General features: G+C 42.4%; 1 protein-coding gene across 2 annotated transcripts in view; it reads left to right on the forward strand.

Moving 5' to 3' along the window:
- NGEF (neuronal guanine nucleotide exchange factor) overlaps window positions 1-23,927 on the forward strand; it is a 133,635-nt gene that overhangs the window by 104,317 nt on the left and 5,391 nt on the right. For both annotated transcript variants that reach the window (XM_083178135.1, XM_083178136.1), the window contains 6 exons: window positions 8,466-8,540; window positions 9,774-9,863; window positions 12,876-13,039; window positions 13,632-13,787; window positions 15,999-16,078; window positions 19,541-19,645. In XM_083178135.1, the coding sequence (XP_083034261.1) occupies window positions 8,466-8,540; window positions 9,774-9,863; window positions 12,876-13,039; window positions 13,632-13,787; window positions 15,999-16,078; window positions 19,541-19,645 (670 nt within the window). The remainder of the gene's footprint in view (window positions 1-8,465; window positions 8,541-9,773; window positions 9,864-12,875; window positions 13,040-13,631; window positions 13,788-15,998; window positions 16,079-19,540; window positions 19,646-23,927) is intronic.

Here is a 23,927-nt window from a genome sequence, read left to right on the forward strand (position 1 = left end):
GAGTAAATAATTTGTTCTAAAAACAGTTAGTTTCTTTATGGACCAGCTTCCATGGCTGTACTCCTTCCCCACCCCACACAACTCACTGTGCTCCCCTGTTTCCACATCCCACTCGCTTCACTAAGCTCCCCTTCCCCATCCCACATGCCTTGTTGTTATTCTCTTTCCCATCCCACATCACATGCCTTGTTGTGCTCATCTTCCCCATCCCACATGCCTTGTTGAGCTTCCCTTCCCCATCCAACATGCCTCATTGTGCTTCCCTTCCCCATCCAAAATGCCTTGTTGTGCTTCCCTTCCCCATCCCACGTGCCTTGTTATGCTTCCCTTCCCCACCCCACATGCCTCATTGTGCTTCCCTTCCCCATACCACATGCCTTATTGTGCTCAGCTTCCCATTGAACATGCCTCACTGTGCTCCCCTTCCCACATCCCACATCACTCCCTGTGCTCCCCTTCCCACATGCCTTACTGGGATTCCCTATTCCTCCATTTCTCACACTCACTGTGCTTTACTTTCCACATCCCACATGCCTCACTGTACTTCCCTTATCATCCCACATGCCTCAATGTTCTCATCTGTTCTCCCATCCCTTATGCCTCACTGTGCTCCCCTGTTCTCCCATCCCACATGCCTCACTGTGGGGGTGGGGGGCGAGTCGGAGGTCGGACGTGGGGGATGTCAAACACATCAGATTTAAGCCCAAACCAGACTAGTGTATGGGCCTTAACTGTTAAATGTGAAGAATCGGTCCCTGTAAACTATAATGTGGTAACATTATTGCTAAATAGTTATTTGGAAACCACAGCAGACTCCTAATTATGATTTTATCCCAAGAGTGGATTCACAGCACATTGCACTCGTCTCAGGCATCTCTTTTTAGAACATCCAAATTCAGCAGATTGGTGCTGAATAAATGGAGTGTTGTTTCCTGAACACAGACTTGAGAACAAGTTCTATGCAATATGCTGGTTTGTGTTTAGCATTAACATGAAGGGCTGAGAAGCGCTGGTGTAGTGATTGATGGCTATATAGGATATCACTCAGACATCTCAGGAAGAATGTCATCGGCTTGCACATGGTCAATGGAAATCGCAGCAGGATTCCAGTGACTTTCCATTAATTCACCAATAGAAGTAATAGTAGGCAATTTGTGGATTAGGACAACGCTTACTGATCATCAGCTTTGTTGTTATTTAGAAACCACCGTATAACGCCGTCAATTGACATTTCTAAGCTTCATTGATAGCATTTACAAAGCAGCAGTTTTGCTGTCCAAACCCAAACGTTGTGTAAATGACAACTTGCCATGACGTGTTCTATTCCACGGCGATTTCTGTTGAAACGTCTGCGGAATAAAAGCTTTCATCTGCACAGAAAGGATAGAAATACAGTCGTTTTAAAAACATTATAATAAGTTTGTGTGGGTGTCGTGTCCCCCCCTATTCAATAACCAGACATGGACTTTTGAGCATGGAAAATGGCATGGGGTTCTTCCTGTTTTCCAATCATCTACACTAAGCTGGTGCTCAGCCTAGAACTGGGACCCCCGGAAAATCAAGACCACAAAAAATGTTCTGGTAAATGTTGAAAACAATTTTGGAGTGTTTTTGTATTTTTACACAGATCAGGTTGTTTTGTTATTAAAGCTTTCACACACTGTACATATGTCACACTTGCCCAGGCCATGACATTGCTGGTCATATATTAATATACAGTACTTACTTTGTAATTTGCAAAAAGAGACCATGGCTATTACTAGAGTGGAACAAGACTTGGCTTTGTTATGATTGTTTAAACTAAAAAAAGTATCTACAATTTACTGGAGTAATTCCTAATTCTAGAAAAATGAACAAGCATTCATCTGCTGTCAGTTGACAGATAGTGAAGGCTGACCATCCATAGCAACATTTGTAACCATGGAAAATAATAATTGCAGTCTGGAGTTTACATCTTTGAGTAGAGATGTTACTTAGAAAGGGTCATTATTTAAAATGTATCTGCAAAGAGTAGTAACAGTGTGTTTCTTTGTTTACAAATGACAATTTCAGGCTAAAGCGTCATTTCAAGCATTATGCAACATTCATTAGGTAAATTCATTTTTGAGTGGTTGTCCTATAAGTACAAAAAGCATTGGTAAACTCTGTAATAGGCTTGGGCAAAATGAATTTGGACTTTGTGTGTGTGTGTGTGTGTGTGTATGTCCCAGTTGTTCTCTCTATGGTAGAGACAGGTGACCATGAGTGTATACAAGTTCACACAGGGACAAACATGTTGTGTGATCTTGTTTCTATTGATACAGGTAAGATTCTATGCGCTGCAGTCTCAGTCAGTTCAATTGACATTGTAATGGTCTTCCATGTAATTCATTAGCAAAGTAAATTCTTCAATAATGTTCTCACTACTTATAATACAAATGGCTGTAATTACTAACCATTCATGTGCACATTCATAATGCATACTGTACAGATGTGCTGCTTAATATGTGGCATTTGTGGTGTTTTAACAAGTATGCACTGATATATCTTACTGTGTACAGTATATATTTATTCTATATAATAATGTGGCACAAATAACAGTGCTCCTATCACCGCCACTAATCCAGATTCATGGCGCCACCCTTACACTAGACACACCTACAGAAGTGTAAAACAAGAATACCTGATCATTTATATTCAGATCTGTGGTGATTCTGTCTTGATAAATTTTATTGGCCGTGAGTAGTGGCGGTTGCAAAGGTCGGGCCAGGTCACACATAAACAAAATAATATTATTTGGTAATATCTACCACATCTTCACAACTCTTGAAATCACATGGACATACAATTTTACACGGAGATGGGTTCCTATCCATTAAAGAATGATTATGTGACCTTGGGGCAGATGTATTACGCCTGCTAAAGTGATAAAGCGAAAGGGGATACCGCACCAGCCAATCAGCTGTGTTTGAAAAAATGACAGGAGTTGATTGGCTGGTGTGTTATCACCTCACGCTTTATCTCCACTTTATCACTTTACCAGGCTTAATACATCTGCTCCAATGTAACATAGAAGTCCTGCATTTCTCCATCTCACACACTACACTGGATGGTCTTTTGAGTAGAGTCCTGACAATGCTCCCCCACACCACTGACACGTTCTTCTAATCTATTTCTATCTTTTTCAAAGATGTTAGAAAACTTGTGAGTGAAAAAAGTATTTATTTAATGGCATAAAAAATAATATTCAGCAGTACTGCACAAGGTTTTTGTATTTTACATTGGATGTTTAACTCGTGGGAGAACATAAGGGAGAATATCTTTCAGGTGGAATAAGAATGAAATGAGAATCTGAAGGCTTACCAACACAGTGCAGCGCTACTGTTATGTAGAATACAGAAACCTGTTCAGATTCAATGAAGCTGTTAAACAGCATGAACAGGATTATTATGAGTTGTGGATCTCCAGAGTATCATTCTAAGGCTGTTGAATCACTACGTGTTTGCTATTAGCTATGCAGCTTGTTAAGTACCTTTGCTAAGTATGTTCCAGAAGAGGCAGATCTCATGGTCTAGACCAGTGGTTCCCAACCTGGGGTACTAGTACCCCTGGGGGTACTCTGCAGACCAGTTGGGGGTACTTGAAAATAATATTGGTAATGGCGGAAGATGGAAAAAAAGTATTTTGATGGCAGAAGAAGACCCATTGCCATGGAGAAGAACCATATTGTGTCACTTATGGTTCTGTCTTCCGCGTCATCAGCGTCTCATTGTGCTTTTGCCTGACCAGCAATCCACGGGAGCTAACCGTGCTGCCCTCAGACATTAGCAATCATCTGCCCTGCACTGACATGGGTGGAGGAACCAGCGGCATTAATCCTACAGGTGTAAGTAGGAACCCTGGAGACAGTACACAACCAACGACCAGACATGGAAGGGCATGGTTCCTGTCCGTTACTCCTTAATATAAGGACATGCATAAGGATACGCATACCGCTCACTTCCACTCCACTCATAAGTACTGTCTATTTTTTAAAATGAGAGGGGGTTCTCTTCAATAAAAAGCCTAATCAAGGGGTACGGGAGAGAAAAAAGGTTGGGAACCACTGGTCTAGACTCTAGTCTCCTCCAAACTCATTTTGGAATAGTATATAGCCAATAGCCACGGACACAAAAAGATTTGAATTCTCCTTAAACTTCCTGTCCCTATACAAAATGCCTAATGTTGTGGTAATATGGAATTACTATTGGTACAACAAATTCTTCATAACTGTTTCCTTAGCTAATATCTTAATTTTTGGGTCATATGGAGTCATGACATATTGTTATACTCTACCTCGCAAATTTTGTATGATGGTCAGAGTGACCTGCCGCACTGTAGGCACGACCGCTCCCAAAAAGGTGTGGGGCCCACAGGCAGAGGGGGCATGGCAGTGCACGGCACCCCTTGTTTTATCATTTTGGGAGTGAGTTCAGCGCTTCTTGACCACCTGGGCACCCCCCGGCTTCCCTCCCTGTACTGATAGATGCTGTGCGCATACCCATGACATCTATTCAGTGATCACCGGCTGCAAAGTAGAGCAGCGGTGAGTACCGACTCCCCCAATTGTCCATCCCCCGCCCACAGGACACGGCAACCCGCGAGTGTCCTGAAGTAATTGGGTCCGACCTGATTTTGCCTGGTTAATGGTTGCTGCTTCAGATGGCCATTCTTACCCGAAGTCCTGCATGTCCAGCAACTTCAACACTATTAGGTTTACCCAATTATTTAAACTTTTTAACTTAAATTCTGTGAGCAGTTCCTTTCTCCCTTTGGACCAGATGTATCAAGCTTCAAAAAGGGATAAAGTCGAGAGTGATAACCAACCAATCAGCTTCTAACTGTCATTTTTCAAATCCATTCTGTAACATGGCAGGTAGGAGCTGATTGACTGGCTGTTTATCACTCTACATTTTATGAACATTAAAAGTAGAAGCAAACTAAAAAATTGTAAGAAGATTAAAAAAAAAAAGTTTATATCAAGAAAAAGATGTCACATTTTGGCCACATTAACATTATTGCGTTTTGTCAGTGAAAGTTACAAAGGGATAAAAAGGCTAAAAATACATAACTAAGTAAAGTAAAGTAATGTAAAGCGCAACGGATAATGCTGCGCTATATAAGAAACTGTTAATAAATAAATAAATAAATAATGTTACCCGGCCTATATGTATATTGTGATGTTAAGTAGTTAGCAGCAGATATGCAGTCCTGGGGCTGTTGAGAGTTATGTCTTGGGGTTCTCTATTCATATTAGCACATACTACTGTATATGCGTCTTCTTAGTTCCTGTCTATGTTATTATCTGCTGAGCACAGAATTCCAGCCACTCCCTGCTATAAATGGCTTTGGTTCTCATGCGTCACACCAGCGGAGTTACGGATCACAAGCCTTTAATGCTAGGTTAGCTGATTGCTATTTGAAATATGTATGTTTGTTTGTTCACACTGGATTAGATACCCTAGTCTTCAGCCTGAATCATCTGAATTGACCAACAATATACATACTCTTTGTACATACATATTACCGTTAAATCTGGGGGAGGTTACACAAGCGCATGGCTAGGCTGCCATGGGCAGTGCCATTGTCACTTTACGCATGATAGTTTTGCATTTATTTAATGTAAACATATAACCTCTGGGGAGGAAATTACATTACTGGGTACTATGTTTGACCTCCAAGCCGCTCACACTGTTCTCAGTACAGTAGAATGGACTGTGAGTGTGTGTGTGTGTGTGTGTCTTGGCCGCACATATGCACGCTCAGGAGAGGACTCCACTCTTTTGGGAGCATAGGGAGGGCCTCAGGGGACTTGTGGGGGCACCAGAGGATATGTGATTCAGGTCTGATTAGTTCCCAGCGTATTCGCTCCGGAGACCGATGTATTTGCACTGCATATGCGTATATGCTAATATATGCATGTGCAGGGCCACTTTGCATTCGCACAGGGGAATGGGACAGAAAACGCTGGACTAGCATAAGACTGACTTGTGAACAGTGGAAAAATCATTCAATGACCGGTGACCATCAAATTATTTTTGCTCCGTACACCTCCGTGGAAATGGATGTTTATGCTAAACATCCATCCGCATTGCGGCAGGGATGTTTCCATGGTGGCAGGGGGCAGGCATTCGCTCGTCTGGTGGGCGGCATTAGAAGTCTCGCAAAAGTGAGAGAGACTGAGGAACAGCAAATAGAGACCCAGAGAGGCAGGGGAGTGAGAGAGACTGAGGAGCAGGAGATAGAGACCCAGAGAGGCAGGGGAGTGAGAGAGACTGAGGAGCAGGAGATAGAGACCCAGAGAGGCAGTAGAGTGAGAGAGACTGAGGAGCAGGAAATAGAGACCCAGAGAGGCAGGAGAGTGAGAGAGACTGAGGAGCAGGAGATAGATACCCAGAGAGGCAGGAGAGTGAGAGAGACTGAGGAGCAGGAAATAGAGACCCAGAGAGGCAGTAGAGTGAGAGAGACTGAGGAGCAGGAAATAAAGAGCCAGAGAGGCAGGAGAGTGAGAGAGACTGAGGAGCAGGAGATAGATACCCAGAGAGGCAGGAGAGTGATAGAGACCCAGAGAGGCAGGAGAGTGAGAGAGACTGAGGAGCAGGAAATAGAGACCCAGAGAGGCAGGAGAGTGAGAGAAACTGAGGAGCAGGAGATAGAGACCCGGAGAGGCAGGGAAGTGAGAGAGACTGAGGAGCAGGAGATAGAGCCCCGGAGAGGCAGGAGAGTGAGAGAGACTGAGGAGCAGGAGATAGAGACCCAGAGAGGCAGGAGAGTGAGAGAGACTGAGGAGCAGGAAATAGAGACCCAGAGAGGCAGGAGAGTGAGAGACTGAGGAGCAGGAGATAGATACCCAGAGAGGCAGGAGAGTGAGAGAGACTGAGGAGCAGGAGATAGATACCCAGAGAGGCAGGAGAGTGATAGAGACCCAGAGAGGCAGGAGAGTGAGAGAGACTGAGGAGCAGGAAATAGAGACCCAGAGAGGCAGGAGAGTGAGAGAAACTGAGGAGCAGGAGATAGAGACCCGGAGAGGCAGGGAAGTGAGAGAGACTGAGGAGCAGGAGATAGAGCCCCGGAGAGGCAGGAGAGTGAGAGAGACTGAGGAGCAGGAGATAGAGACCCAGAGAGGCAGGAGAGTGAGAGAGACTGAGGAGCAGGAAATAGAGACCCAGAGAGGCAGGAGAGTGAGAGACTGAGGAGCAGGAGATAGATACCCAGAGAGGCAGGAGAGTGAGAGAGACTGAGGAGCAGGAAATAGAGACCCAGATAGGCAGGAGAGTGAGAGAGACTGAGGAGCAGGAGATAGAGACCCAGAGAGGCAGGATAGTGAGAGAGACTGAGGAGCAGGAAATAGAGACCCAGAGAGGCAGGAGAGTGAGAGAGACTGAGGAGCAGGAGATAGAGACCTAGAGAGGCAGGAGAGTGAGAGAGACTGAGGAGCAGGAGATAGAGACCCAGAGAGGCAGGAGAGTGAGAGAGACTGAGGAGCAGGAAATAGAGACCCAGAGAGGCAGGAGAGTGAGAGAGACTGAGCAGCAGGAGATAGATACATATAGGGCTTCTGATCTAGTTTGTGAATAATAAAAACATTAATGTATCGATCTGCCATCCTATCTGACACTACTTTGTGACAATGGGGGTTATTTTGGTTCACTCTTTCTGACAAATTCCTTCTTAGATGGACAAAACAATGTGCACTGCAGGTGGGGCAGATGTTACTTGTGCAGGGAGAATTAGATTTGGGTGGGGTTTTACTTCAAAGTGAGATCTCTATTGCAGTGTAAAAATAAAGCAGTGCATATTTTCCCTGCACAGAAACAAAATAAATCACCCACATCTAATTCTCTTTGCATATTTTACATCTGCCCCCCTGCAGTGCACATGGTTTTGTCCATCTAAGAAGGAATTTGGCAGAAAGAGTGAACGAGAATAACCCCCAAAGTTTTATATTCTTTCAAACTGCCTTGTGTTTGTGCCGTTGCTTAGTTTAACCAGCCAGCCTTTAGACAATATTGGAGAATAATATTGTGTATTTTTAGGTGGCCAAAATTGACTGGAAATTATTGTAACTGTGGTTAATTATCCTGTAGGAACAAAAACAGACAAAATGACAGGATTTTCAATAAAAAAAAATAAAGATCCAATCCCAAAACATGAGATAGTGGCTTTGCCAAAACCAGTAAACAAAAACAAACACGTGGGCGCTTTCGGCAAACCCAAAACAGGGAGGTCGGTGTACATCTGTACTACCCAGCATCACCAGATCCTTAAATTGCACTGCTCTGAATGGCTTTCTTGTTAATATGGAAATCTCATTCATATGCATACTCTCTGGACAGAGTAAATTGGTCATTACATCATAAAGAGATGACAAAATATTTTATTCTTGTCTCAAAGTTGGTCTATAAAAAATGTAAATGTTGACATTGTGTTCATTTGTTTTATGGCAGAATATTCTGACTAAAGTGGAGGAGGGTTCAGAACGTGAGACCACAGCGCTACAAGCACACCGCGAGCTGGAGAAAGTAAGGACCATGCCACGGGGATATTTATAAACCTTTTGAAAACTAGCACTAGCAACAATCAATTCTGTAAGAGATTTATAAATAGCACCATAGTACAGTACACATAACAAAGAACAGTTTGCTTCTAAGGCCAAATTTGTTAACATTGTCTACCGTATTAGGTGTAACAATGGGCAACTGATTTAGGCCTAGTGTTCATTACTGGGTAGTTATTTTGTGTTAAGGACTGCTAGATATTTTTAGAAAACACTTGACAGTCTTCTATACATATTTTTTAGAACACATTTTGTAATACTATTTTATAAAAGTAACATTAAAACGTGATGCAATTGTTCCATTTTTTTTATTGTTTACCTCCGCCTCCCCCCTCTGTCTATCTCTTCACTGGCTCCCCATTCCTTTCCGAGTTCTCTTTAAACTCCTCACCACCACCTACAAGGCTCTCTCCTCCTCCACCGCTCCTTACCTCTCTTCACTGATCTCTATCCACACTCCCTCCTGTCCTCTTCGCTCCATCGCTGACTGCCGACTGACCTCTCACCTAATCACCTCCTCCCACTCCAGTGTCCAAGACTTCTCTCGCGCTGCCCCCCTGCACTGGAACAACCTCCCGCCACCCATCAGGCTTTCTGATTCCCTTACCTCCTTCAAGCGCTCCCTCAAAACCCACTTTTTTCGACTAGCCTATCCCTCCTCCTAACCTCTTTTGATCCTCCTATCCTGCCTCCGTTCCCCTCCGTTCCTACTTATCCTGTTGTTTTTCGTTCGTCCACCCACCTATTTTTAGTATGTTAACTCTTATGAGTAGAGTCCTCCTGCCTCACGTACTCACCCTACCTCTTTACCTCACCTGTGCTCCTGTCCTGTTCTTCCCTTCCTCTACTTCATCTTCAGTCTCCTCGACAATTTTGACACCTACTTCTGAACTGATGCTGATTTTATTTCTACCAGCTATACCCCTATTTATACTGTATTTTTCAACACACCCTGTACGTTACCTTGTCATTTGTTTTTTGTTTGCTATGTACGGCGCTGCAGACACTTTGCGGCGCCTTATAAATAAAAGTACTACTACTACTACTATTGTTTTCCTTAATCAGAGGCTGGCATTTTTGGTATGCTGGGACTTGTGGTTCCACACCAGCTACACAGCCCCATATTATCTTAATTTTATGCCATTTTAATCATATTGGTAGTAATGTGTTGACTGTACCTCTGTTTTGTGCTGTTCAGTTGGTGCGAGCCTGCAATGATGGAGTGAGGAAGATGAGTCGCACTGAGCAGCTTATCAGCATAGAGAAGACACTTGAATTTAAGATCAAGGTATGAAATATATATTATTTTATTACTTTTTTAACTTGAAGGCTCTCATTCTCAATGTTCACTTATATGTAAATTATAATGTAATAACAGCTATGCCACGCTGAAGCCACTTTAGGGACCATGAAAACTTTATGGGGCCCCTACAAAGAGCATACTAGTTACTGCCAAACAATACAGAGAGCATTCTAGTTAACGCCATGCAATAATAAGAGCACCTACGAACCCACAAAACACAACAGAGAGCATTATACAGAGTGCAATACAATATAGAGAGCATTCTTATTGATATCTGTACAGATACTAGCCTGGCCAACCACGTTTCCTTTTTCATCTTTGATTCAATTGCATGTTGTCATCCCCCCTCCTCCTGTATAAAGGATCAATCCACAGGAACTCATTGCGGTCTATTCATAACATGGGTACCCTCAGGGGGGCGATAATTACCACATTTCTCTGTTCTCCTCCTTTTCTTTTTCTATCATCTTCTTTTCCTCTCTATCCTCCTCCTTTTCTCATTTCATCCTCCTCTGTCCTTATCATTTGCTCTTCTTGAGCCGACTTTACCTTGTTCCTCATCCTCTACTCCTATATACTTGCACACATCACATCACATCACAGCATTGTGTGCTGAGCCCGTTTAGAGAATCCCAGTAAAAGTAGTTATTAAGTGCCAGGAGAGTTCATTCTATGGAGTGCCAGTCTGGCAATAGGCCAGCACCTTTCTCTGACCCCATGGCATATAAACCCCCAAACAAAAAGAGCATGAAGCAGAAGTTGGCCCTTTTTGAGGGGTCAGCCACCAGTTCCACCGGGCTCCTGGGCATATTTGGCAATTTCAACTATTTTACTTTTCTTTCAACTTCAGAACATATGTTACATTGTTATCAAACATCTATTCTCATTTTCAAATAATTACAGATAGATAGAATAGTATATTCATGCATAAAAGGTGTAACAATTCCTTGGATTTCATGTTTTTATGCTGGAAAAGAATACTTAGTAGGGCTGGTTTTTCTGTCCTGAAGATGGGAACAATTTTATTTTGGGGGAAATAATATTGATGTGTAGTTTAACAATCTGATGATAATTTAGCTTTTAACACAAATCCCCCATTTAAAAAATAATAATTCTAAGGGGGTCATGATAAAGTTGATCGTAGTAACCAATCAGCTTCTACATGATATTTTATAGACTGTGCTAGCTAAACAAGTGTTAGAATCTGATTGTTTGTTATGGGTAACTTTACCACTTTATCTCAAGGTTTGATAAATATTCTCCCTTGTGTTACATAAAAAAGGACTTACAAGAAAGTGTGTATAGAAGCCCTTTGTTGGGTCTGCTATAAAAATGGAAGTTTCAGGTCCTAACTATGGCCCTTATTCAGATCTGATTGCAGTACAAATTTGTTTGGAAAATGGGCAAAACCATGTGCATGGCAGGTGGGGCAGATGTAACATGTGCAGAGAGAGTTCAATTTGGGTGGGGTGTGTTAAAACTGAAATCTAAACTGCAGTGTAAAAAAATGCAGACAGTGTTTACTCTGCACATGTTACATCTGCCCCACCTGCAGTGCACATGGTTTTGCCCATTTTCCAAACAAATTTGTACTGCGATCAGATCTTCCCTGCTCGTTTCCCCCTAAGTACAGCAAAGTTTTGCATATAGGGCATCATGCACAGAAGTGACTTTGAGCATTTTGCATGTCTGGACTATTCAGAGTTGGATACATCAGTTTTTTTCTGTGAAATAGGGCATTTCAGGTTGGGAACTGGGCTGTGGCATAATGACTGCACAGAACCATACTGACTTGTTGGATTGTCATTGTATATGTGTGGAAGTACGATTCTGAGTTGTCTATATGGGAAAGGGAAGCCTGCACCTGATGGATGTACACCGAACATGTGGCTGGTGCAAGAGATCCATATGATACTAATGATGATAGTTGCAGAAAATCAGTGGATGGCGCAGGTTTCTGCAGACGCACAGACCCTCACATTCTATAGTCACACAGAGTAGATTTTGCAACTCAGGTATATTGGCAGGTGAACAGAGTATGCAGATGATCGCGAAAAGCTATCTCAACTGCGCTTATTTTTATAGTGTGTACACATGGTAAGATTTGGCTTCCGAAGTTCCCGATATAGTGAACATCGGAAGCCATATCGCATGCAAATCACATGCTTTTTTAGGGCTTGCGAGCCCGATACACTGCCGATGCGCGCTCCCGTGTGAGCACAAATCGGCAGCCAGATAGAGAGGGCAGGCAAGACTATATAGTGCAGATCTGCGCTATATAGTCTAAATTGTGCCCCTCTAGCATGCCGTGCGATGCGAGTCCCAATGCGATCTGATCGCGTCAGGACTCGCATCTCACGGCAGGATCTGCCGTGTGTACACACCTTAAATTTGATTTTTAAACAAACAGTACAATGTGCAATTCTAAATTAACAATTCATCAGAAGCAGAGAACTTAATTTTGAAAATGGTACCTCAGTTATTGATTTAAGTTAAGTATGATCGTCATCAAAAATCACCATCTAGAAATAATATACATATACACACACACACACACACACACGTGACATTATGCAGCAGCTGCCAAGACACACAGTAACAACTACCATTGCACAACCAACGACTTGCGGGTCTTTGAAAGGGGATGGAGGATTCAATCACAGGCCACAAAAAAAGAAGTTGGTCTGTTAGGGGGTATTTCAGGGTACTCAATCTTTTAAGTTTATGATTTAAAGTGACATCTATTAGAATTATGAAATGAATAGCAAACTAGTGGAAGAGACTGGTGGCCACTGAACATAGTGGAGGGGAGCCAGAGGGATGAATGAATGACATGGGTGGCACTGCAGGTAACAGGATACATACAGATGACCAGCAGTTGGGATGCCAGTGCCGGCAGAGCAGGGAAGGTGCATCTCCACTTGCTCACTCCTCCTCCCTTATCACTCATTCATTCATCTGCCCTACAGTTCCTTAATGCATTTTTCCTCCTCACAGTCTGTGCCAATCATCTCTCACTCCCGTTGGTTGTTGAAGCAAGGTGAACTACAGCAGATGTCTGGACCACGCACGTCTCGCACCCTCCGCACTAAAAAGCTCTTCCGCCCTGTGTATCTTTTCCTCTTTAATGACCTGTTGCTCCTGTGCAAACGTCAGCCCGGGTGAGTAGTGCCTCATGAAGACACTGGAATTAAAATGGGAATTCCACAAAGATGAAGCTCTTAATCACTTGACCCCTTGGACCCAACCGCTATGGAAATACACACCCCTGCCAGAGGTTCAGATGCCAAGATGTCATTTTCATGATTGCATCATTGGCAGAGGTCATTATTTCCCAAACTGCAGGTATCCCATTGTGCCTGTAGGGTTCTTGGAATCAAGGGATCTTTGAAGGGTGAATACATGTTTCCATGAGCGATCTCTGTATGTTGGCAGACATAAGGCTTTCTTCTTCTATTAGTAGAAGTGCAAGAGTAACCATGCATGGTGATCATAGATCACAAATGCATTCCAGGCGTTATTCCGGAGCCCTGTAGGCGTTTTCCTGATCTGGGATTGTGTACTACAGAGGATCACCTATTGTAGTTCAGCAGTGTTAGGTCCATAAATGAATATAGAAAAAAGCTACATTATTAATAAAATTGTGGTTGTAGCCGTAGATGTCATGTTTTTTCCTACAGCACATGATCTGGTAGGTTTGGAACTTTGTAAATTTGCTACTATGCCACATCTCAAACATTTATTCCATTTCAGGGACCGATATCAAGTATTTGATGTTGCCGCACGTGGTCTCCTTCGTGTAGAAGAGCTGGAAGATCAGGGTCAAACCCTGGCTAATGTCTTTATCCTGAGACTTCTAGAGAACACCCATGAAAGGGAGTTTACATATATGTTAAAGGCTACTTCCCAGTGAGTAACTTGCTGATAGTAACTGAAACACTGTGTGAAACTGTTATCCCATGAATACAAAACAATGTGCGCTCGCACTTTGGGGTTGATGCCAAGTTGGACAAATCAAAGGTAGCATTCAGCTGGGGGATTTCAATTATTTTATCGCTGACAGCTTGCAGGAGCCCAGTGGAGTTATTCAATTGTTGCTTTGTTGGAGCACGATTGTTTGCTGGTGCCTGCACTTTAGCTCACACCCCCTGGGAGTGGCAAGCTGAAGTGAGCAAAAAGTGACAGGCTGGAGATGTCAAATGGAAGTTTTTAAGTTGCGCCCATTGGTCTGGCTTTTTTAGCTGCTCTGCAGCTAAGCCCAACCATAATGAGCGCAATATGCTCAATAACAAGCAACAATTGAATATTCCCTGCAATGTCCAATCACATTATATGGGGGTGCTAAATAGTTGCATTCCTCCCAGTAAAGCTGGAAACCCATCTGTAATAAGGCCGGTACAAAAACTATGTTTGCTAAAATATGTAGACAAAAGCAATATTTGCAAGTGCAAATAAAGAAAGCATGTATCAGGGTCAGTGGTGCATTCGGAAATGACAATCATTCACAGGCCATTATTATTAGTGCTTGTCATCATCATCATTGCTATCATGTATTTGCACCAGCTCTTGGGCATCCACAAATGCTACTATTTGGACCTGTATATATGTGTCTCTGTGCCGGTCAGCAATTACACAAAGATGCCCTTACTGTACTTGGGCTATGTGAGAAAATGCCATCCTTCTGCCTCTATAGTCATACATGGGACATGTCAGTAACACGTCAATCTGCAGAGCCGTCTATATATGTACAGTGGGTCGCCAAGGCCTAGGCAAAACCAATGTTTGTATTGTATTGTATTCAAACGGGTCAAACTGCATCAATAACCTTATCACTGCCAGCGATCCTTTTCCTATTACATATGTGTTAAAGCTAACGCTTCATTATGTACAGTGTCTTGATTAATATATACTACCAAAGGCTGACTGACTGGCTGCCCTCACATATGGCTCCTGGTTGCCAGGGAAACACATGCATGTACACTGGGTGTATGATTTAGTTGGCCACTTTCTGTGGCATTATAGGAGGACTGAAGGTCTCCCACTCTTCATTCAAACGTCTGATCCATATAAACAGTTCTCCTGAACATACAAGTCCAGCGCCAGGAATTCCCATTTGTTTTGGAAGATTTGCACAGGAGGATTACCCAGTGGTCCTCAATTTGGAATTTCGGCTGCAAGGACCGGTAGCGCCTTGGGACTTTTCAGTTTTTTGTTTTTAGTTCTCCTGAGTGACCAAAAACAACACAGAGGGTGAAATGTACTAAAGGGAAAATTCGGTAATAACCCTATTTTCTGTTATTTTTTCGCATTTCCCATATGTATTTAAGCTATAGCTGTTGTTACCCTATAAAAGCCTATGTACTATTTTCTGCTTCTGTGCTGTCAGATGGATCCAATCAGATCCCTCCCTGCAACCCCTTTGGCCAACAGCGCCACTCTGGGCATGTGCAGATGGAATCCTGGGTCATGAACCCAGAAGTCCAGTGGCCAGCACTGATCCCATAGGGCAGCTTTTATCAGGAGAGCTTCCCTTTGCATTACTAATCGCATATGTTATTACATATGCAATTAGCGCATTGTGTGGCAGGATGTACAGCAGGAGGTTTGTACATCCTGCCCAGAGGGAGGAGCCTCCCAATGTACAACGGATCATACACTGTGCTTAATGACCCAGGTACAGTAACTGGCTTTTGTAGTGGTTGTGATACTAGCAGCCACATTTAAGAATGAGACATAACTCATTTAGCACTCGCCTAATGGGGTTACGGCCTTCTTCTTTCTCCATTGCTGGAAATAGGCACCTGGAGCAGCCACTAGTGAAGACTTCCAGACATTCCTTACTGGCTCTGCCAGGTGATCCAGTAATGCAGATGTGCAGACTGGTCACTGCGCATGCTTATAATACAGAAGCCCATCGCTGCCAATGGTAAACTGAGGAGGAGGACGTTACTGGACCTCACTTGCGAGGGAAATAATGTTGTTCCAAAGGCATACTTGTTAGTATCACTGCTGTAGTAAATTAACATGCTGCTGGTAATGAGATGTTTGTAAATGGGCCTCCTACTGTAGTGTGGTGCGAATTCTAAATATATCTGAATGTGACTTTAACATGTCTTTCAGGAGCGAAATGAAGCGATGGATGACGTCTTTAGTACCTAATCGGAGAACAAAATTTGTATCCATCACTGCTCGAGTTTTAGGTAACAGCGTTTATAAGATATCTTTTCTGAAAATGAAAGCGAAAATGCTACGCTTCTGTATATTTATAACATTACAAAAATAAGTGTTTTCCATCGTTCGTTATATAATTAACTAGCTGCTGTCCTGTGTTATTATTTTTATCTTTTACATTCCCTCTTTCTTGAACTCCATCTCAAGAGGCATACACACGGGGCGATTTAAGCTCCATTCCTAAGCGATTTGACCAGATCTCTGAAGCACCGATCGCACCGTGTCTACACCCTATAGCAATGGCGATGTGCGGTCCCGTGCTTCGCCATCGCCCACAAAGATAGACAGTGCATGCACTGTCTATTCTGCTTAGATCGCAGGGTTTTGCCTATAAGCAAAACCCTGCTCAGCATAGATGACTCAGCACACAGCGCAGTTGCATTGCACTGTGTGCAACAATGTGTGCTGAGTGATCTGTGCTTGACACTTCGCTCAGCACAGAGGCTCCGCCGCCCCATGTGTATGGAACTGTACTCTCAACATCTCTCTCCTCCCTCCATTATTTATGTTCCTCCCTCGGTTTTACTTGTTTTATTTGTTCTTGTCACCCATGCCACGCCCGTTTACTACAGAAACAGTAGTTTAGCAGAAAATTGTGTTTTCTTCTGACTGTCAGAAATCTGGACTGATGAGAAGTATGATAAAAGTAGATATGTGTATGGACCCCAGTCTTCTGGCTTTGACAAATCCACCCTCAAGTGTTTTGCTTTGGATGCAGTTTTTTGTTTGGTTAAAAAAAATCCTGCCCATGGTTGTTGGGCAAAATTTATAAAAAAAAAAAAAATTTGATTGATAAAAAAAAATTGCAATTCAAAACCAAAAATTTTGATTTTAAAAATCCAAATTTCGGAATGTGGGAAAATCAAAACTGGGACTCCATTAAGAACAGATCTAAATATAGATAATGAGCGCTAAATAAGGGATAGAATAGTAATAAATAAAAGTGAAAGTTAAAAGCAAGAAAAATACCTGAAAAATAACCGACGGGTGCCGCTTCAGCTGGAATGAATAGGTAGATAGCGTGCAGGGGAGATCCATCGACAGGCCTTCAGCACTTTTTCAAGAATGACTAGTTTGCGTTTATTCTGTTTTTTTTTTATTTGCAAAAAACTTTATTGAAAAAAACGGAAGGGATCATAAAAACGGTGGGAACCACATGGAAACCTATTTTGGGTATAGGTATATAGTTTAGATGACCAGTGTCATTAAAAAGAGAATCAAGGTGTTTTAATAAAAATAGAAAAAGGAGGAAGAAAAAGAGAGATATTTGATAATGGTGATGTTAAAAAATATTATGGAGGAAATTAAAAATATATGAAATTTGCATACTTATAAAAATGAATTAAGTTCGAAGTACAATGTTAAGTCCTTTAGGCATCAGGGTTTGCATTGTATAGATCCACTTTGTTTCTGTCTGTTTGAGTAATTGAATGAAGTCGCCACCTCTCCAGTGTTGGCTGACTTTTTTTATTCCAATGCAGCATTAACCTGATGGGTTTTTGTTATGCACTTGTAGAAAGTGGTTGGACAAGCTGTGGGTAGTGAGGCCTCTTTTAATATTGTAGATATGTTCCGAAAACCTGATTTTTAACTGTCTTTTGGTTTGTCCTATATATTGCTGGCCACATGGACAACACAGAAGGTATATGGCGTCCTCTGATTCACATGAAATGTGCTCTTTGATGTTATATTCTTTCTTGGTGACGTTTGATTTAAATGAGGTGATTGGTTTGGTTGACGTATTGTTTTGATTTTTGCATGCTTTGCAAGTAAGACAGCAGTGAAAACCTTTTGTCAATTTATTTTGTTTAAAAAAAAAAGTCTCCAAAAACCTACAAAAAAGCAAAAAACCTACGCCAAGAACTCGTCTCCAGCTTCATTAAGCCCACAATACAACAAAATAATAAATTGACAAAAGGTTTTCACTGCTGTCTTACTTGTAAAGCATGCAAAAATCAAAACAATACGTCAATCAAACCAATCACCACATTTAAATAAAAAATTAAAAGAGTTTTTTCTTGCTTTTAACTTTCACTTTTCTTTATTACTATTCTATCCCTTATTTAGCGCTCATTATCTATATTTAATTGCCATACCCTTTTATTGAGCTGCTTATATCTGTTTTAGCGCAGTGCTCACAATCTATATTCAGAACAGATCTGCTCAGGAGATCCAGACTGGTTTTGGTTCAGTTTGGATCTATAAGATTTGGGTGGATAAGAACCCCACATCTCTAGTTTTATAGATTGTTTAAATTCATATTGGGTGATCAAGTGCCCACAGGAGCATTCTGGAATATAACCGGTAAGAAACATTGCTTAATTTTGCAAAAAATTGCAAAGTCTTATTAAATTCCAGAATTACGCACAGCCCACATTGTGTGACATTCCAGTGGACCTCAAGCTGAACTGAGTCTTCCACATATTCTCTTATTTATGGCAAGATCATTAATGATGTATATTAACTTACTATATATGTTTGCAAAAGATGTTCTAGTGAGCTGAGTGTCTCAGAAGACCTATAGAGACTGGCAGACCGGCCCTTCTGAAGCACGGGGCCTAATTTAGACATGATTGCTGGGCTGCGAATTAACTAGATCGGCGAATAGCTGCAAATCCATTCACAATCCGCTCACCATAAAATGATTGCCCAGTTTGTGCAGTCTGTATGTAGCCCAGGACTAAAGCTGGCCATACATCTACAGATCGATTGTCAGATTGGGCTGCTTTGAACAACATCCTGGTAATGGATGAGAGCAAATGACAGGTGATCTGCTTTGAATTGCTGGAAAACTGACAAAAACTGTCATTCAGATATTACCAGGTTTTTGTTCCAACCAGCCCAATCTGACAATCGATCTGTAGATGTATGGCCAGCTTTACTCTGCGGCTGCGACAAAAACAGTCGGATTGGGGCCTGAGCGGACTTCACATGCCTTCCCCTAAACCACCTGGGCACTCCCAGAAAATGCCCCCAAACACCGGCTTTCTGAAAATACGTACGGCCAGTGGTAAAAAAAAAGTAGCAGGATTTTATCGCAGGATGGCCTACGGCCATGTGCATGTGCACTCCATCTATAATCACCCAGCCTGCGAATTCACAGCTGTGCGATCAGGTCTGAATTAGGCCCATGTGTGCATAATTATTCACTACTCCTCGTTTATACATCTGTGATTGACAGGCGTTTATAATTATATTAAGCCACTTGTTGATTATAATTGCTTCCAGGAATAATTTGACTATTTGATATTGTTCTCATGTATTAGTGCCACTATGGTATTCCCATGGATTTCCCAAACTATTGCATGTCTGATGGTATAATCCTCTGTTCAGGCCGTCACCCAGTACTCAGCAGACAAGCCTCAGTATATGTTTAACAGAATTGTGTTATTTATAATGCGTATGCTAAATCCAGCTGTCTCCTTCCACAGACTGCCCGCAGGTACAGTGTGTACACCCATATATTTCTCAGGAGCCGGATGAGCTGTCTCTGGACCTGGCTGACCTTCTCAATGTCCTGGACAAGACAGATGATGGTATGTATCCCACTAGTGACAGGCTGAGAGCCCCGGGGGCATCTGCATTTTGAGACTTCTGATAAGAATCTTGACAGATTTCAAAGACAGAATATCGGAGTCAGAGCAACGGCCTACAAGTCTTTTCATGAGTGATTGGCTGGCTCCACACCTGTCACTGTGCCACAAATATGCTATCTTCTCAATGCTTATCTGCATAGGAAAGATAAACTGAAAATATGCAAAGGACTCTCATTTATTCTGCAGACATCTCTAGAATCCTCCTGGCAGGGCTCAGTACAGGGTGACAGGGATCTCTTGGTAACTGTTCCTTGCAGAATCAGAAGACAATGGTATTCAGTTTAGTCTCATAGCAACCCATGTATACACCCAAAGGGCCTGCACGCCCTTGCTTGCGATACTGCTTTTGGTAGCCATTGCTTTGGGGTTTAAAAAAAGAGGAAGGTTTCACCACTGAACAAGACCAGCATGTAATTGTGTCACAGGAGGCCACAGAAAGGTAGCTGGGGTAACAGTAGGCAGCACGCAATTTGGAGAGTGAAAAACGGGAGGACAGAAGATAGAATACCTGGTAAAGTGAGAATAAAGATAGATGTAATCACCACACTGGATGCCAGGGCCAGTTTAGGTCACTGTGTCAGAAAGGCATGGTGCTCAGGGATCAGGGAAACTGAGGTAAAGCATTATATTAGGCAGCAGAGGATTAGACTCTACATACATGTCAGGGTAACAGCAGCAGGCAGAACAATCCGTCAGTAACAAATGGGCAGGGATGATCCAGGACAGCAAAGTCAGGAACCAGAATAACCTGCTCAGAAGGTAGTAGGGCCTTCATTACGCTAGAATTCCAATGGTGCATTCACCTTTTCTGTCAGTAATAAAGAGAACGGATGGTATTTGACACTGGGAGTCGGGGATGATAATTGGCATGATAGATAGAATTCAGGATAAATCACAGATGGGCAAAGCGTGGAACCCTCATGATCTGTGGAATCTATGAGCATTTTATATCAGATGTGTTGTGCTCTGTCCTATATTAGCTGATGAGTACACAGCACAGCCCCATTATAAAGGTAGCATTAGATGTTGGCTACACAGGTACTGAGATGGGCAGATTGGCCATGGACACTGATATGCCGATTTGCTAAGAATGATCTGATCAACAGATGGTCGCTGTGTGTCTGTGTGTGATGGTGCCAAAGTTACCATGTAATCAGGAAAAAACCCAAATGGGACTGTGGGATTTTAAGAATGATTGTTTACAAAAATAAATTTAAATATTAAACACACATTATAAGTAACCTTAGTTGTTTCGTTAATTTACATTAAATCGCAGCACATTATGCATATCCTGAAATACTCTGTTCTGCTGGGGGACCCTGCTACTGCCACTATATAACTCTCAGTGTGTGGGTTCATACTGACATATCATGCATGTCCTCATATAGTCTGTGATGCTGCCTCACCACTACGTGTGTGTTACACAGTATTTGTTCACAGATTGTAATTGATATCAAGTTTGTTGTAAATTACTCCAGTCATTGCAGAGTTATTCTGTCTTCTGAAATACTCTGTGCTGCTCCCAGATTGTAAATCTTAAGTGTACCAAGTTTGGTGTAAATTGCTCCAGCCATTCCGGAGTTATGCTGTCTCGTGATATACTCTGTCCCACCCCTGCCTTTGGGGGTGTTTTAAAACGCTCCTATGTAAAATTTCAATATCTTGGCTTGTAAACTGTGGATTTGTATAGAAAGACAGACAGAAGGACAGATTTTCGCTTTGATTTAATATATATTTATATATACTGTGTGTGTGTGTGTGTGTGTGTGTGTGTGTGTGTGTGTGTGTGTGTGTGTATATATATATATATATTATACAGTGTATGGTTGTACTTGTATATGTTTATGGAAATGATTGGCAATTTTCTATTTTACTCTGCATATTTTCTGGTTAATCCATGTCTATCACAAATCTTATTAATATGTTTATTGGAGCTTTACAATAGTTTGCTGTGAAATAATGAATACTAAATGTGATAAGATCGAAAAATAATGTTGATCAAAAAACCTGTTCTTCTAATTCAGCAGGTTCTGCTAGCTTTCCTGGCATACTGTATTCTACTAAACTAGTTCAGTGGCAACTCCTAGCATGTTATATCCGACCATAATATTCTAGTGCAGGTTCAACTAGCCCTCCTGGCATGGTATAACAGATATACTAGACTAGTGCAGGTTTGGCTAGCCACCCTGGCATGGTATAACATATATACTAGACTAGTGCAGGTTTGGCTAGCCTCCCTGGCATGGTATAACAGATATACTAGACTAGTACAGGTTTGGCTAGCCACCCTGGCATGGTATAACAGATATACTAGACTAGTACAGGTTTGGCTAGCCCTGCTGGCATGGTTTAACATATATACTAGACTAGTGCAGGTTTGGCTAGCCTCCCTGACATGGTATAACAGATATACTAGACTAGTGTAGGTATGACTAGCCCTCCTGGCATGGTATGACAGATATACTAGACTAGTACAGGTTTGGCTAGCCTCCCTGACATGGTATAACAGATATACTAGACTAGTGTAGGTATGACTAGCCCTCCTGGCATGGTATGACAGATATACTAGACTAGTACAGGTTTGGCTAGCCTGCTGGCATGGTATAACATATATACTAGACTAGCGCAGATTTGGCTAGCCCTCCTGGCATGGTATAACAGATATACTAGACTAGTACAGGTTTGGCTAGCCATCCTGACATGGTATAACATATATACTAGACTAGTACAGGTTTGGCTAGCTGTCCTGGCATGGTATAACATATATACTAGACTAGTGCAGGTTTGGCTAGCCCTCCTGGCATGGTATAACAGATATACTAGTCTAGTGCAGGTTTGGCTAGCCTCCCTGGCATGGTATAACAGATATACTAGACTAGTACAGGTTTGGCTAGCCTCCCTGGCATGGTATAACAGATATACTAGACTAGTGCAGGTTTGGCTAGCCCTCCTGGCATGGTATAACTGTTATACTAGACTAGTACAGGTTTGGCTAGCCTCCCTGGCATGGTATAACATATATACTAGACTAGTGCAGGTTTGGCTAGCCCTCCTGGCATGGTATAACAGATATACTAGACTAGTGCAGGTTTGGCTAGCCCTCCTGGCATGGTATAACAGATATACTAGTCTAGTGCAGGTTTGGCTAGCCTCCCTGGCATGGTATAACAGATATACTAGACTAGTACAGGTTTGGGTAGCCTCCCTGGCATGGTATAACAGATATACTAGACTAGTGCAGGTTTGGCTAGCCTCCCAGGCATGGTATAACAGATATACTAGACTAGTGCAGGTTTGGCTAGCCCTCCTGGCATGGTATAACTGTTATACTAGACTAGTACAGGTTTGGGTAGCCTCCCTGGCATGGTATAACATATATACTAGACTAGTGCAGGTTTGTCTAGCCTCCCTGGCATGGTATAACAGATATACTAGACTAGTACAGGTTTGGCTAGCCTCCCTGGCATGGTATAACAGATATACTAGATTAGTACAGGTTTGGCTAGCCTCCCTGGCATGGTATAACAGATACAATAGACTAGTACAGGTTTGGCTAGCCTCCCTGGCATGGTATAACAGATATACTAGACTAGTACAGGTTTGGGTAGCCTCCCTGGCATGGTATAACAGATATACTAGACTAGTGCAGGTTTGGCTAGCCTCCCTGGCATGGTATAACAGATATACTAGACTAGTACAGGTTTGGGTAGCCTCCCTGGCATGGTATAACAGATATACTAGACTAGTGCAGGTTTGGCTAGCCTCCCTGGCATGGTATAACAGATATACTAGACTAGTACAGGTTTGGGTAGCCTCCCTGGCATGGTATAACAGATATACTAGACTAGTACAGGTTTGGGTAGCCTCCCTGGCATGGTATAACAGATATACTAGACTAGTGCAGGTTTGGCTAGCCTCCCTGGCATGGTATAACAGATATACTAGACTAGTGCAGGTTTGGCTAGCCTCCCTGACATGGTATAACAGATATACTAGACTAGTGCAGGTTTGGCTAGCCTCCCTGGCATGGTATAACAGATATATTAGATTAGTACAGGTTTGGCTAGCCTCCCTGGCATGGTATAACAGATATATTAGATTAGTACAGGTTTGGCTAGCCTCCCTGGCATGGTATATTAGATATACTAGATTAGTACAGGTTTGGCTAGCCTCCCTGGCATGGTATAACAGACTGTATTATTGTAAAGCATTATTGCATTTC

This window comes from Crinia signifera, chromosome 3 (genome assembly GCF_055691185.1).
Source record: "Crinia signifera chromosome 3, ASM5569118v1, whole genome shotgun sequence".
Taxonomy (NCBI): domain Eukaryota; kingdom Metazoa; phylum Chordata; class Amphibia; order Anura; family Myobatrachidae; genus Crinia; species Crinia signifera.